At 41.7% G+C, this 15,521-nt stretch overlaps 1 protein-coding gene across 8 annotated transcripts; it reads left to right on the forward strand.

Annotated features, from left to right (window-relative positions):
* The first annotated feature begins 5,983 nt into the window (after positions 1-5,983).
* On the forward strand, positions 5,984-12,692 carry psme3ip1 (proteasome activator subunit 3 interacting protein 1). 8 transcript variants are annotated; one of them, XR_005478750.1, is made up of 9 exons: positions 5,984-6,024; positions 7,417-7,470; positions 8,445-8,578; positions 8,724-8,822; positions 9,367-9,488; positions 11,324-11,457; positions 11,637-11,710; positions 11,855-12,005; positions 12,349-12,692. XR_005478750.1 is itself a non-coding variant. In XM_039017454.1 (9 exons), the coding sequence occupies exons 3-9, from the start codon at positions 8,452-8,454 to the stop codon at positions 12,351-12,353; spliced, it is 735 nt and encodes a 244-aa protein (XP_038873382.1). In that variant the 5' UTR covers positions 5,984-6,024; positions 7,417-7,470; positions 8,445-8,451; the 3' UTR covers positions 12,354-12,692. The 8 variants fall into 8 exon arrangements, 7 of the variants coding, with proteins under 7 accessions (XP_038873382.1, XP_038873386.1, XP_038873388.1 ...); XM_039017454.1 differs by having other exon boundaries at positions 11,637-11,733; XM_039017458.1 differs by having other exon boundaries at positions 11,637-11,733; positions 12,365-12,692.
* The last annotated feature ends 2,829 nt before the right edge of the window (positions 12,693-15,521 follow it).

Genomic DNA, 15,521 nt, shown 5'->3' on the forward strand with positions numbered 1-15,521 from the left:
ATGCGGCTTCGCTATTGTACTAGCACGAGTTTCTAAACAACTTTGTTATTTTTTTTGTTCCTTAATTCTTTGACTGTCTTTGGTACTATGGACAAGGAAGTTCCGAGACCTAACCTCAAGTGATTTTAGATATGTATATGTAATTTGGACTGGAATCTATTGAACATTTGATCTGTACGTAAATGAATAACCACAGCTGTAATATAATACATATTTGTAAAAATCAACAGGGAGGAATTTTGAAAAAATAAAAGGTGTCCATTTGATAAGAGAGGTCACGAAACCCACCGCAATTGTCTGTAGAGCTGCAGCTCATATGGAGAGTGAGCTATTGAAAATTAGACCATCACAGAAAATATTCATATAAAATCTGTGAAATTAAAAATTGCAATTATAATGGGTGTACAATGGAGGGAGGTCAAGTGGTTTTAGAAGTATATGTCATTTGGACTGGAAGCTATTGATTATTATAAGATATGTAGGACTACGTGAATGAATAACCTGGATAAATATTTGTAAAAATCAAATGGAGGGAATTTTGAAAAAGTTACTTGCTTTGAAAATAGAGGTCAAGGAACACACCACACTTGTCTGTAAAAAAAAAACACCAGATAGGTGCAGTGAGATGTGTTGTTTTAGGGTCAGCCATAGTAGTACGACACCCCTGGAGCAAATGTAGATCTCTGGCACATTCAAGTTCAAGTTGTTACTGATAACCTACATTGCAGTCGAAGACACTGAAATACATGGATATTACAATACATACACAATAACAACACATTCAAGTTTAAATCACAAGTGAAATTTATGACAATATGTACACTACCAGTCAAAAGTTTTATAACACCTACTCATTCAAGGGGTTTTCTTTATTCTTTACTATTTTCTACATTGTAGAATAATAGTGAAGACATCAAAACTAAACTCAGCAAAAAAAGAAATGTCCCTTTTTCAGGACCCTGTCTTTCAAAGATAATTCGTAAAATCCAAATAACTTCACAGGTCTTCATTGTAAAGGGTTTAAACACTGTTTCCCATGCATGTTCAATGAACCATAAACAATTAATGAACATGCACCTGTGGAACGGTCGTTAAGACACTAACAGCTTACAGACGGTAGGCAATTAAGGTCACAGTTATGAAAACTTAGGACACTAGAGGCCTTTCTACTGACTCTGAAAAACACGAAAAGAAAGATGCCCAGGGTCCCTGCTCATCTGTGTGAACGTGCTTTAGGCATGCTGCAAGGAGGCATGAGGACTGCAGATGTGGCCAGGGCAATAAATTGCAATGCCCGTACTGTGAGACGCCTAAGACAGCACTACAGGGAGACGGGACGGACAGCTGATCGTCCTCGCAGTGGCAGACCACGTGTAACAACACCTGCACAGGATCGGTACATCCGAACATCACACCTGCGAGACAGGTACAGGATGGCAACAACAACTGCCAGAGTTACACCAGGAACGCACAATCCCTCCATCAGTGCTCAGACTGTCTGCAATAGGCTGAGAGAGGCTGGACTGAGGGCTTGTAGGCCTGTTGTAAGGCAGGTCCTCACCAGACATCACCGGCAACAACGTCGCCTATGGGCACAAACCCACCGTCGCTGAACCAGACAGGACTGGCAAAAAGTGCTCTTCACTGACGAGTCGCAGTTTTGTCTCATCAGGGGTGATGGTCGGATTCGCGTTTATCGTCGAAGGAATGAGCGTTATACCAAGGCCTGTACTCTGGAGCGGGATCGATTTGGAGGTGGAGGGTCCGTCATGGTCTGGGGCGGTGTGTCACAGCATCATCAGACTGAGCTTGTTGTCATTGCAGGCAATCTCAATGCTGTGCGTTACAGGGAAGACATCCTCCTCCCTCATGTGGTACCCTTCCTGCAGGCTCATCCTGACATGACCCTCCAGCATGACAATGCCACCAGCCATACTGCTCGTTCTGTGTGTGATTTCCTGCAAGACAGGAATGTCAGTGTTCTGCCATGGCCAGCGAAGAGCCCGGATTTCAATCCCATTGAGCACGTCTGGGACCTGTTGGATCGGAGGGTGAGGGCTAGGGCCATTCCCCCCAGAAATGTCCAGGAACTTGCAGGTGCCTTGATGGAAGAGTGGGGTAACATCTCACAGCAAGAACTGGCAAATCTGGTGCAGTCCATGAGGAGGAGATGCACTGCAGTACTTAATGCAGCTGGTGGCCACACCAGATACTGGCTGTTACTTTTGATTTTGACCCCCCCCCCCCCCCCCTTTGTTCAGGGACACATTATTAAATTTCTGTTAGTCACATGTCTGTGGAACTTGTTCAGTATATGTCTCAGTTGTTGAATCATGTTATTTTCATACAAATATTTACTGTTACGTTTGCTGAAAATAAACGCAGTTGACAGTGAGAGGACGTTTCTTTTTTGCTGAGTTTATGAAATAACACATGGAATCATGTGGTAACCAAAAAAGTGTTAAACAAATCAAAATATTTTATATTTGAGATTCTTCAAATAGCCACCCTTTGCCTTGATGACAGCTTTGCACACTATTGGCATTCTCTCAACCAGCTTCATGAAGTAGTCACCTGGAATGCATTTCAATTAACAGGTGTGCCTTCTTAAAAGTTAATTTGTGGAATTTCATTCCTTCTAAATGCGTTTGAGCCAATCAGTTGTGTTGTGACAAGGTAGGGGTGGTATACAGAAGATATCCCTATTTGGTAAAAGACCAAGTCCATATTATGGCAAAAACAGCTCAAATAAGCAATGAGAAACGACAGTCCATCATTACTTTAAGACATGAAGGTCAGTCAATACGGTCAGTCAAAACTTTGAAAGTTTCAAGTGAAGTCGCAAAAACAATCAAACGCCATGATGACACTGGCTCTCATGAGGACCGCCACAGGGATGGAAGACCCAGAGTTACCTCTGCTGCAGAGGATAAGTTCATTAGAGTTACCAGCCTCAGAAATTGCAGCCCAAATAAATGCTTCACAGAGTTCAAGTAACAGACACATCTCAACATCAACTGTTCAGAGGAGACTGTGTGAATCAGGCCGTCATGGTCAAATTGCTGCAAAGAAACCACTACTAAAGGACACTAATAAAAAGAAGAGACTTGCTTGGGCCAAGAAACTCGAGCAATGGACATTAGACTGGTGAAAATTTGTCCTTTGGTCTGGAGTCCAAATTGGACATTTTTGGTTCCAACCGCTGTGTCTTTGTGAGACGTGGTGTGGGTGAACAGATGATCTCTGCATGTGTGGCTCCCACAATAAAGTATGGAGGAGGAGGTATTATGGTGTGGGGGTGCTTTGCTGGTGACACTGTCTGTGATTTATTTAGAATTCAAAGCACACTTAAGCAGCATGGCTACCACAGCATTCTGCAGCAACACGCCATCCCATCTGGTTTGGGCTTAGTGGGACTATCATTTGTTTTTCAACAGGACAATGACCCAACACACCTCCAGGCTGTATAAGGGCTATTTTACCAAGAAGGAGTGATTGAGTGCTGAATCAGATGACCTGGCCTCCACAATACCCCGACCTTAATCAAATTGAGATGGTTTGGGATGAGTCGGACCGCAGAGTGAAGGAAAAGCAGCCAACAAGGGCTCAGCATATGTGGGAACTCCTTCAAGACTGTTGGAAAAGCATTCCAGGTGAAGCTGGTTGAGAGAATGCCAAGAGTGTGCAAAGCTGCCATCAAGACAAAGGGTGGCTACTTTGAAGAATCTCAAATCTCAAATCTATTTTGATTTGTTTAACACTTTTTTTGGTTACTACATGATTCCATGTGTTATTTCATAGTTTTGACATCTTCACTACTATTCTACAATGTAGAAAATTGTCAAATAAAGAAAAACCCTTGAATGAGTAGGTGTTCTAAAACTTTGGACTGGTAGTGTACATTCAGGAGTTTTGTGTATTAATTTGTAGCAGGCAGACTTTTCTGTCTTATTGTTCAAGTGCCTGCTGGTTACCTGCCTGCCGAGGCCAAGTGTCAAGCAGATCCTACGGCAGTACACACCTGCTCGTAATTCCACAGGCCAGGAGTCCTTGGCCTGTAAATAAGAATTTGTTCTTAACTAACTTGCCTAGTTAAATAAAGGTTAAATAAATAAATATAATAAAAATGTGCATAGGTATGGAATGGGCAACTTTTGTTTATATCTCTCAGTCCTGAACTCCTGGGCTGCGGAATTGTGAGCAGATGTGTACTGCGGCAGGATCTGCTTGACACTTGTCCTCGGCAGGCAGGTAACCAGTCTCTGAAGGGAAACTTGATCAGTGAGACAGAAAAGTCTGCCTGCTACAAGCTCTCAAAGTCTCACATCAGAATTAGATGTTCATCCATGTTTCTCAAACGTCACATTTCGACATGGATGGAAGTCAAATACTGACTTGTATCACGGGTGACGACCTGCCTGGAAGTCAAGGCACAGTTTCTCTCTTCATTATATGAGGGCAGTGATAGTGAAGTCAGAGCATTGTTATATCCAGGATATTCCACGCCGAGGATGATTCAGCAAGCACGCTTCTGGATGCGCTCAAGTTGGTCAGAAAGGGGTTGAGTTAAGTGGGCCCAATAATGGACTAAAAGCCTAACCTTACCCCTTACATGTTCTGTTTAGAGGCGAATTGGCTCTGGCAACCAAAATAGCCAAATACTCCATCTAAATGTGAATTGATTCTCAATTGCGGTACGGTTCTAGAAACATAAAGCCCTCTATTTTCATATCACATCAAAACAATAAAATAAATGCTAAATACACTGTACACTGTTTTAACCGGTTTTAACACAGCTGCAGCCAACAGTATTTTTCAGTGACAACACGTTTGTGGCGTCCGTCTTCCGTTTACACACAGTTGTTCGGAGACGCAGATAGCTAATTAACACAGGTACGCCTCTGTCTTTTGTGTTTTCCGTGAACAAGCGCTGTAAACATGGACATTTGGCTGTGTGGGAACCCTATAAAGGTGTGTCGTAATTAAACACTTTTTTTTTTTTTTACTATTTCTCTCTGATATAAAAGATACCTTCCTTATGCTAAAAGGTAGTTAGCGTCTATGAATGGGTTAGAGTTAAGTGAATCTGAAAATATAAAACATTTCAAATGGGAATTCTAATGGGTGTATCATGGATAAGGCATATCTGTGACTTTGCTACAAGTGATTTTAGCTCTGTTATGTAAGTAGGCTACATATACTAGGTTGCATAAGAGTGAGAAATATCTTAGGCCTATTCATATTTTTTTTAACATAAAATCCATTAAAAAAATTACATAAAATGTCAAAATGTAATTGTTGTGGGAAAAAACAAATTTCGTTTAAGATCTCTAGATTTCTAATTTGAAATAAAAACGTAGTTTTTCTGAAAACACCAGTTTCTGTTGATTTAATACGGTCCCTTAGCCGCAAACGCGTAATATTCACCCATTGAAACCAACATAAAGTTACTTTTTGAAACCGAGTTGATTAAATAAACGGTTTACCTTGCTCTCTACCGTCATCTTATTCTAGATGTATCACTCTAATCATCATAAAACTTTCCGTCGAAGAGACTGACAAGCAAAATCCGAATATCTAAACTGAATTCAAAAATATGGCGGTAATTGGGATGGAGTGGTGGTGATGTCAATGGACGTTTTCTCAATCATCCAGAATCGTTCTACAACAAGTAAATTATAGATTTATAATTTAGGATTTATAATCTGCAGTTGCAAATTAGATTGTTATACAGTTAGCCGAAAATGTTTAAATAAAGTATGTGCGAGAATTCAACCAGAGCCATTCAGATGTAGCTCAGTATACAAGCATAGTTATTGACTGATAATGTATAACATTATGGCTCGGTTACTGGATTTACAAAAATAATCTTCCACACAATTTTGAAAACACAGTGGAAGTTTATACGTATTTATTTACATAGATTGCTACAATTATTCAGGCCGATGCATAAGTGGGAACTATATTGTTTCGTCACAAACTATGCGGAACCTATTTACTGGGACACGTGGCTCCGTGGATTAGGTAAAAGTGTCCTAGCTAGCTGTGTTGTTGTTAAATATTACATTTGTAATCCAAAATGTACGATCTTCGATTCATTTATGAAAAATTGTAATCATTTTCGAACGCATATATATATTTTACATTATAGAAGCGGTATTTAACCATTATTTTGCAACGAGCTGCGTGCTAGCGGTGCAGTAGGTGTTGTTGGCAATGAACTAGTTTTCTAGCGAGACAGCTACAGTAGCGAGCTAGACAGCTCGCAGCTACACAATGAATTTAGCAAGATAGCTGTTTTAGCTAGCTAATGTTATCCTCTACATTTCTATTCGAAATCCGTTCTTATTGGTTAGCTAATCAATATTATGAGCCCGTAGCTAATAGACTGATCAGTTAGGAGAGTATGGAACCTAGCCGATTTAAACTCAACTCCAAGATTTACGATGGAGTTGAGCGGCGACTAACGTTATTGTGGGCAGACTGGAGCTCCGAGGTAACGTAAAATTCAGTTTGATAAAAAACGACTGATTTCAGCACCCAAAAAAGGGTCCAGTTACACACGACATTGTTCTGTGTAATTGCGTGCTATTCTCTGGATGCTGAAATCAGTCGTTTTTGATAAAAACTTCAAGTTGTGACGTGGGATCACTAGTCCGCCCACAAAAACGCTGCTCAGCTATCTTAAATCGTTGCGTTTTGTTGGATAGAAGAAACCTAGTCAGCAGGTATCCAATAATATGTAGGCTTAACTAATAGTTTAGTAGGTTCCCCCATAGATAGGTAGTTGCTATCTGGAAACGGAAGTTACAAAAATAGATTATCAACCTTAAAAACAACCCTTACTTCACTTGGTAGAAGCTAGCCCAAATATATGACAGCTAGCGTGCAGTTGACCAGGGTTTCCCTAACTATGCACGTTTTGGTTTTTGCCCTAGCACTACACAGCTGCTTAAAATAATCAAAGCTTGACGATGAGTTCGTTATTTGAATCAGCTGTGTAGTACTAGGGCAAAAACCAAACTGTCCACCCAGGTGGCCCTAGGACCGAGTTTGGGAAACCATACAGTAGATGGCTACACTACACATTTCTTGAGTCGACCACTAGAGGGAGGCATAGCCTCATAAATTATAAATAGGTGATAACCAATGACTGTTACCAACCGTGGTAACAGACTTGGTCCTAGGACCCCCTTGGTGGACATTTTGTTTTTTGCCCTAGTACTACACAGCTGATTCAAATAACTAACTCATCATCAAGCTTTGATTATTTGAAACAGCTGTGTAGTGCTAGGGCAAAACATGCACTGAGTTTGAGAAACCTCGGTCTACTCTATGTACTCTAATTGTTAATCTTATGTCTACATTTTTCCTTTAAGCACACTGTTCTGAATTATTTTATTATCTATCCAACAGATGATTTCTTGACTTGGTGTCTGTGGTCTACTTGATTAAGTTGAGGCAAGTAAAGTAAGTTCTCAATCTCTACTGTATACCTCTATTTTGATGGATCCAAAAAGCATCCGTTTGATGAACTTTAAAAGGGAAATCTGCAGTTGTTAAAATTTTTTGACTCGTCATTTAATGATATGTACCCATTAATTCTTGAAGAATATAACTTATAAATGCCTCGTGCTTCGTTCAACTGTCTTAACCCATCAGAATCCAGCAGCATACCACCCTGCATCCCACTGCTACCTTGCCTCTGAAGCTAAGCAGGGTTGGTCCTGGTCAGTCCTTGGATGGGAGACCAGATGCTGCTGGAAGTGGTGTTGGAAGGCCAGTAGGCACTCTTTCCTCTGGTCTAAAATAAAATATTCCCATGCCCCAGGGCAGTGATTGGGGACATTGCCCTGTGTAGGGTGCCGTCTTTTGGGTGGGACGTTAAACAGGTGTCCTGACTCTGCGGTCAGTAAAGATCCCATGGCACTTATCGTAAGAGTAGGGGTGTTAACTGCAGTGTCCTGGCTAAATTCCCAATCTGACTATCATGGCCACCTAATCATTGCTAGCTTCCAATTGGGTCATTCATCTCCCCTATAACTATTCCCCAGGTAGTTTCTGTAAATTAGAATGTATTCTCAGTCAACTTACCTGGTAAAATAAGGGTAAAATAAAGAACCCAAAATATAACCTTGTTTTATTCCAATGTTTGTAAATGCAAACAAACACCATAGAGCCTCAAAACATGTTTTAAAGCTATAATTTTGATATCATGGATGTCAGTGCATCCATAGCTCGGTCTATGAATTTGAGAGTGGTTGCATTTCTCCAGCCCCATCCCTCAGCTTTTTGCTGAAACGGGCGGGGAATGCTTTTATAATTTAAACTGCTGATTTCCCCTCTAACAACTCTTTGCTATTACAGATATATAACGTGTTTTTCCGTTAGTCTATTGTGGATGCTACTGTTTGAGCTCAGGTTTGTGCATGTACCTTTTCAAGGTGTGAGATGGCAGTGCCAGCGGCCGGGGGTGTAGACCTCAGTCGTAAATTTGTGTCAGAGACCGAGATCGAGGAGAAAAGGAAGCAAAGACAGGAGGAATGGGAAAAAGTTAGGAAGCCAGAGGACCCAGAGAGTAAGCCACCTGCCACTAACTCCACTCTACCTCCCAAAATGTACACAGACACAAGCAATATCTTTCATCATGCCTGTACACTTGTCTCATCTAAGCATCTGCAAAGCTTTGGTTTCTGTGTGTTTGTGCTGTCTCCCTAACACAGAGGCTCCTGAGGAAGAGTATGATGGGCGTTCACTGTTTGAGCGGCTACAGGAGCAGAAGGACAAGAAGCAGGAGGAATACGATGAGCAGTTTAAATTCAGTAAGGTTCCCACTCTCATTTATTTTAGTCTCTCTCCACTTTCCCTGCAACAGCCCCTACCACATTCTGGGACTTCACATTGGATATCTCAGATTAAACTCTTGCATCTATGGAATGGATAGTCAGACTCTGGACCTGTTGAGTACAAAGTATTTGTTACTCTGGGAGTGTGTACATTTTTATATTATGAACCTGTTTGTGTGAACAGATGGAACTATGTAATGTATCAGAAGAGGAGCAGGAGGAGATTATGACCTTGTCTTGGGAATGAGTGGAGCCTTCTGCCTGGCATAGCAGCTTCCCTGCTTTTCCGTTTCCCTGGTGACCAGCCTACTATTAGCAGTCACCCTGGTGGCCATATGTGTCTTGTAAAGCTATACGCTCTTTCAGCAAGGATATTTAAGGAAAATAGCATGTTGTTTTGTATATGTAATAACCCTTCTCCAACTCCCATGGCCTTAAGTTGAAATGATCAGATAGTATTATTGTATTGGTACTACAGTACTTAGACATTTTTTCCATGGAAATTGTCTTCTCACCACAGAGAACATGGTCAAAGGCCTGGATGAGGATGAGTCTCACTTCTTGGATGAGGTCTCCAGGCAACAGAGCCTGGTGGAGAAGCAACGCAGAGACGAGGAGCTGCATGAACTAAAAGAATACAGAATATCCTTTCAGTTTCAGCTGTATACTCCCTCCCCATAACTCTAAGTTTCTCTCTTTAACATACACACAGAGAGCAAAAACACAATGGTGTATCCATTTTCATGTCATTTTATTGCAGAATTATTATTTTTTCTGTCAGTAGGGCAACATTTAGTAGGCATGAGTCACACAAATAATGGATCTATGTGTCAGAGCCTAATGTGAGAGCCAACTACTCTCATACTCCCTGTGTTTCTCGCTCTCTTTCTCTGTCACAATGACACTCTTATCTACCCACCATGCTCCTTTCTTTTAGCATGTGCACGTTGTAAGTACACCATCATGCTTTAGGGATACGTGTCTTTTCAGATTCCACAATGATTGTTTAGTTGTAGACACTACATCACCACACTCCCTCTCTTGCTCTTGGTCCTCATCTTTGTAAGTCACCTTGATTTTGCACCTGTGTGTTTTATCAGTTTCTTTATTAAAATATTTAGCGAAGGCATGCCCTGAGCTTGTGAAGTGAGTGCTACTGGAGCGAAATTGGAGCAGGCGAGAAGGCCGACGCTCCAGCCTTTCGGAATTTCGCTCCACGCTACAGTAAAATTGGGCTCGCTCCGCTCACGTACTCTGGTCAGAACGAGTGCTCTTCCACCTTGTTAGTGCTCCTACTCTCAAACATGACATACAGTACAGCCTCAAACACAGAGAACCACATTCTACATGCCGAGAAACCATTAGATCAAAAAATATAAGGGTAAGATTACAGTGTAAGGGTGCGTAGACAGTGACAGACAGGTAATTAGTGATAACTTGATTTGTCATATAATCATGATAACCTCACAGTGAAGAGATGATTAGCCATTCGTGATCTGACACTGTTCCTTGCCGACCTTTCCAACCCGAACGTGAATGGTTTGATCCTCAGCACGAACACTTTACCACGCAATTTTGTGAATGAAAAAAGCATGGTCTCTTTTCTCTTAACGTGTAGTGGTTTTAATTGATCTATTTTAAAGTGTGCTGTATGCTTTGTATGTCCACTTAACTGATATGAACGTATGTTAATGTATGCAAAGCTGCTCTCACGCCACATATCTCAGCACTGCTCAGAGCCACGGTCCTGTGGTGATTCATTCTAAATTCACCCATAGTTTATAACGTAACTGACTTGAGAGCCTGCATTTCTCTCAATCTTTCTCAATCAGGCTGTCATGTACAATCATGATGCATGGAGCATGATCAGACAATTATGCTATTGTGTAAGGGAGAAAATAAATGTTCCCTCTTTCCAATGAGGACCAGGTTTGTCTGCAGATGGAAGAGGATGCATTGTCATGGCAACCAAATCCTACTGAGGGCTGGCTTTTATGCTGATGGGAGACAGTTTGAAGTGCTTACTGCAGAGAACCATCAACCAGATCCTCTTGTAATATTTTGATTTGGCCTAGTTCAGCTAGTTTTACCACCTTGTCACAGGGTTGTTTTTAACTTCAAAGTGTGTCACTTTTCCAGGGCGTTGGTGGATGCCCACAGATAGACTAGTAAGTGGAAAGAACAGGCTGGATTTATGAGGACACACCTGGACTGTGGCTAGATGAACCCCGAATGCGATTCGAGTGTGTACCACTTATTTTCCTGTATTCACACAGTCAAACATTGTTGGAAAATCTATTCTGACAGTCAGTGCTAGCCCAGTGGGCAATTCCCTGCTCAGAAGTGATTGTGAGATGTGAATTAGTTGTGAGTCACCTGGTGTCCCTATCACTCCTATCAGCAGTTAATTATCACATCTAGGATCTGCACGCCTGTGAGTTATTTTCCATTTCCTCTCCTTAACTCCTGGATTTCACAGTGCTCTGAAAAAACTGGCATCTAGTGAGAGTCGGAAGGAGCCAGAGAGGAGGGCGGGTCCTAAACCAGCAGAGGTCAAGACCAGTCACCTGTCCCAGGCACACCTGTTGGCTGGGGCGTTCAAGCGACGCAGGTGAGGCCAGTGGCCACAGTACCTTTACACCTAGGTCACAGTTTCCAAATCATCTGGATATAGTGTTGGACGATGTAACACAATTTATAGGGGAGTGGTGGAGTTGGGTGAGAGTGGGGGGAAAAGTGAATTAATCTGCATGTCTCTAGTCTTTCTGTTGACTTTCCTTTCTCCTGCAGCTCTTCACAGTCCTCAGACAATAGCAAGAAACAGAAGGTTGAGGAGTCTGCAGCAGGGAATGGGGGCCGGACAGGTGGGCTGAGACCTTCTTATAATGTAACAGCTGCTCTTCATTTCACAATTGAGTGCTCTTATAACACATACTCTTCTATCTCACATGTATGACTTTACCGACATCGGTAAGTGTGACTGGCAGTGTGTTGTGCTCTCAGAGCAGGAGGCGGGCAGAGGTGTGGTTGAGCAGGGCTCCACGGTAAAGACAACAGGTGTCCTCCACCTTCCATCGGCCGCCGTGTGTGTGGGCATCCTGCCGGGCATGGGAGCCTACTCCGGCAGCAGCGACTCTGAGTCCAGCAGCGACAGCGAAGGTAGCATGGACAGGAGCATCTTTCCCATAAAGAGATACAGAGTCTGCAGATAGACACACACCAATATGCAGACACACTCATACGCTTACACACACACTCATTCACACAAACAGGCTGCCGACACCATTGCTTTCACAGCTGTATGAGTTACTGTTATTCTAAGTCATTAGCAGCGTTTCCATCAAGTGTTTTCCAGCCCAGAGTGGCATAGTTTATGATTTCTTCATAATCACTAAATATGAATTAAAACCTGTTAAATTAACTTCAATGGCATTGTGATTTTGGTGTTGTGCATTCAAACATGACACCTCCCCCCTTCCTCCCAATATGACATCTCACACAGTTTAAATCCCTGGCAGCCTAACCTGATGACATCCCCCTGTGGCTGCAGCTCTGCTATTGGCCAAGGAAACAGTGACTGACAGCTGTGGATCAAGGACAAGACTGCTAGACTGTCACATCACATTCATACCTTACCTTAGACAACATCAAGAAAGCGAGCCAGAGCTTCGTCTCAGATGCAATGTATGTGGAAATGCTTTTTCTTTCGTTTCTTTAGTTTATTTTTGATGCGTCAGTGCGAATAATGCTGGATTTTAATGGATTTATTTCTCTCCATGAAAATGTGGGTTTCATCATGGGATGATCGAGGCTTGGGGAGAAGAAAATAAAAAGTTTTTCCGTTTTCTTTGTTTATTTGGTGTAAAGAGTCAGCCTGGTCTCCTAGACCAAATGTAACATAGTAAACTAAAATCTGCGACACTCAAATTAGTATATGTTACATTTGGTGTTGTTAAATAAGACAGAAGACAAAAAACTAAAGGAGGGTGGATGAGTGGGTGTATAATGTGAACGTCTAGCAACCCAAAGGCTGCCTGTTCGAATCTCATCGCGGACAACTTGAGCATTTTAGGTAATTTGCAACTACTTAACTTTTTTGCTAATTCCTAACCTTAACTCCTAACCTAGCTGATGTTAGCCACCTAGCTAACATTAACCACAACAAATTGGAATTTGTAACATTGTACAAATTGCAATTCGTAACCTATCACAGATTGTAATTTGTAACATATCATACAAAATGGATGATGGATATCCACAAATTAATACATACCTAACATACTAATTTGAGTGTCCCGGATGTTTGTTTACTATGTTACGTCTACCCCTGAGTACAGGTTGAAAGAGTAGGTGTATGCGAGTGCATGAATGAAGATAACTGGAACGAAATACAGTTTGAGTAAATTGGAATTGACTTCTGTGTCTGTTTGTACTCATTCATTTGTAACCGATTTAGTTGTGACAAATGAAAAATAAGTGTAGGGATATATTTCTCAGGGCACTCTGAAAGAAGCCTTGTTTGTACAGCATACACATTCAATTTGATAAAGTTGAAATGGATTTAATCTGGCACATCCAGAGTTAAATTTATACTGATTGTTCCAAACTTTCTAACATTTTCGGCTCTGGGTTTTCTTGTGAAGCAGAGGTTGAGTTCCTGCCTGACTACATTGCAGATGCATGCCAGATCTTACAATGCATGGATAGGTACAGTATGTTATATCTTCTAACCAGGCACGCAACCATTTGTCGCGTTCAACGTTGCAGTTGACTTTAAAGTCGAGACAGGCCGCGTTCCACTGCTCATACTTGCATGCATCAACCAAGGGTTGCGCGTAACATCATCGACTGCTGTTGGGCACCAGAGTGCATAACATATAGGGCGTGTTTCTGTACTTAGACGTTGCTGACGCCTGACAGATCTTACAATGCCTGGACAGGTATTTTAAATATTAGCTAATGGTGCTGGGAACTCTGGAAAAAAACAAGGTCAAATCATGAAGTCAGTGATCTTCAGTTCGGAAAGTCAGAGCTCTAGAAAGATGCCTGAGTTTCCGAGTTGGATGACGTTCGATTTCTCCCAGTTGGAGCTTGTTTTTTGCCCCGTTTCCAAGCCTTGAACACATTGAAGTCGAAAGTCAGAAAGTTCCCAATTGTTATGAATTCGGCATAACCACATATGTTATAGCAATTTGTCAGTCGATGACACAGTCGTTGACATGACTCGCAACCATTGGTTGTTGCGTCACCTTAGCTGTGGCGCACGCCCATGATGTGGTTAGCTGATACAAAAATCCCAAACCCCTGGGCAGAGGAACGCATCCCTGACTTCTACAAATCAGGTTTTAGACTAGAGCATCAAAATTGTGATGAATCATGGGGAAATTGTGACTGACGGACTGATCTACAAATAACATTAAGTAGTTATAATGCAGGTGATTTGTAAATCAGTCAGTCTCGACTCGCATTTAAAGTTGGCTCTAATGTTGAATGTGCCCGGATCAATTTCGTCTAGTCCTTTCAGTGTGTTGCATTATGGGTAAAAAATTGTCAGACTTGCGCTAACATGTCAACTGCATGAACTTTACAAAAAAACGTGATCAAAGGTCAATCCGTTTCTGATAAAGTCACCTTCAAGTTGCTGCAGTTGCTTCTCACCAACTGCACCATGCATTCATCACCTGCATTGTGGGAGGCACTATTTGTCAACCAATCATTAGGGTGTTTTTAGTTGACCCACGCGAATATGACCAGACTTGACTGAACAGGAACCAACTTTGCAGCAATTCTAAAGCTACAGGGGATACAAATGAAATTGATATGAAATTTCACTTTGTGAGTGTGTGCTATGGGGGTACAGAAACGTTTATTTCGCCATTTATAAAGACAAAAAAGCTCAACACTGATCTTGCTGTTGGAAAACCACTAGTGTCGAGACTGTCGCATTTGACCTCGCCGAATTTCGTCTACAGTCACCTTCGTTAGCCTTACTGCTCGAACACACCCAATATTTGTACATCAGTCAGTCACAATTTACCCATGATACATCACGGTTTTGATGCTCTTGAATATGCCATTGGTTGATGCAACGCAACACCTGCGCATCTAATCGGACAGGAACTAGACCAGAATGTATTCATTGCGCACTATCATAGACTTCGATAGACATCGCATCATTGTGTATGTCCTTTTATGGCGTCTATGAGAGCATCTCTATTTTTGAAGTAGTCCATTTTCTTCTTCTACTACTTCTATAGGAGTTGGCAAACAAACAGAAAGGGTGCATAGTGCCACCTGTAATGTTCTGTTTGAACAGGTATAAAGCCACGGTTGACAATTTACTGCCACCTGCACTTATGAAATGTTTGCTCACAAATATAATTAATTGGCTGATCCCTTCTTTAACCCATAGTCCCACCCAGTTGACTACTTCAAAATGGTGAATGTCCTCAATAGCGCTGCCCATGCTAAAACTGGCTCTTTTTTTGGCCACTAAAGTCCTCTATCTATCTTTAAAGATGAGTCAAGGCTGAATAATCTACAAATCACCTTGCATCATAAATAACTACTCAATATTATTTGTAGATCAGTCAGTCACAATTTACAATTTCTCTCGAACATGGCCATTATGTTGGCTTGACATTATGTTCCAGTCAAACACAGTGCACTGCACAG

The sequence above is a fragment of the Salvelinus namaycush genome, chromosome 21, assembly GCF_016432855.1.
Source record: "Salvelinus namaycush isolate Seneca chromosome 21, SaNama_1.0, whole genome shotgun sequence".
NCBI lineage: Eukaryota > Metazoa > Chordata > Actinopteri > Salmoniformes > Salmonidae > Salvelinus > Salvelinus namaycush.

Excerpts from the sequence above, each read along its gene's own strand:
- psme3ip1 (XM_039017454.1), top strand. The coding sequence starts at position 8,452 with ATGGCAGTGCCAGCGGCCGGGGGTGTAGACCTCAGTCGTAAATTTGTG. Across the intron at positions 8,579-8,723 it reads GAAGCCAGAGGACCCAGAGA|AGGCTCCTGAGGAAGAGTAT; the intron begins GTAAGCCACCTG and ends TCCCTAACACAG. Across the intron at positions 9,489-11,323 it reads ATGAACTAAAAGAATACAGA|AGTGCTCTGAAAAAACTGGC; the intron begins ATATCCTTTCAG and ends CCTGGATTTCAC.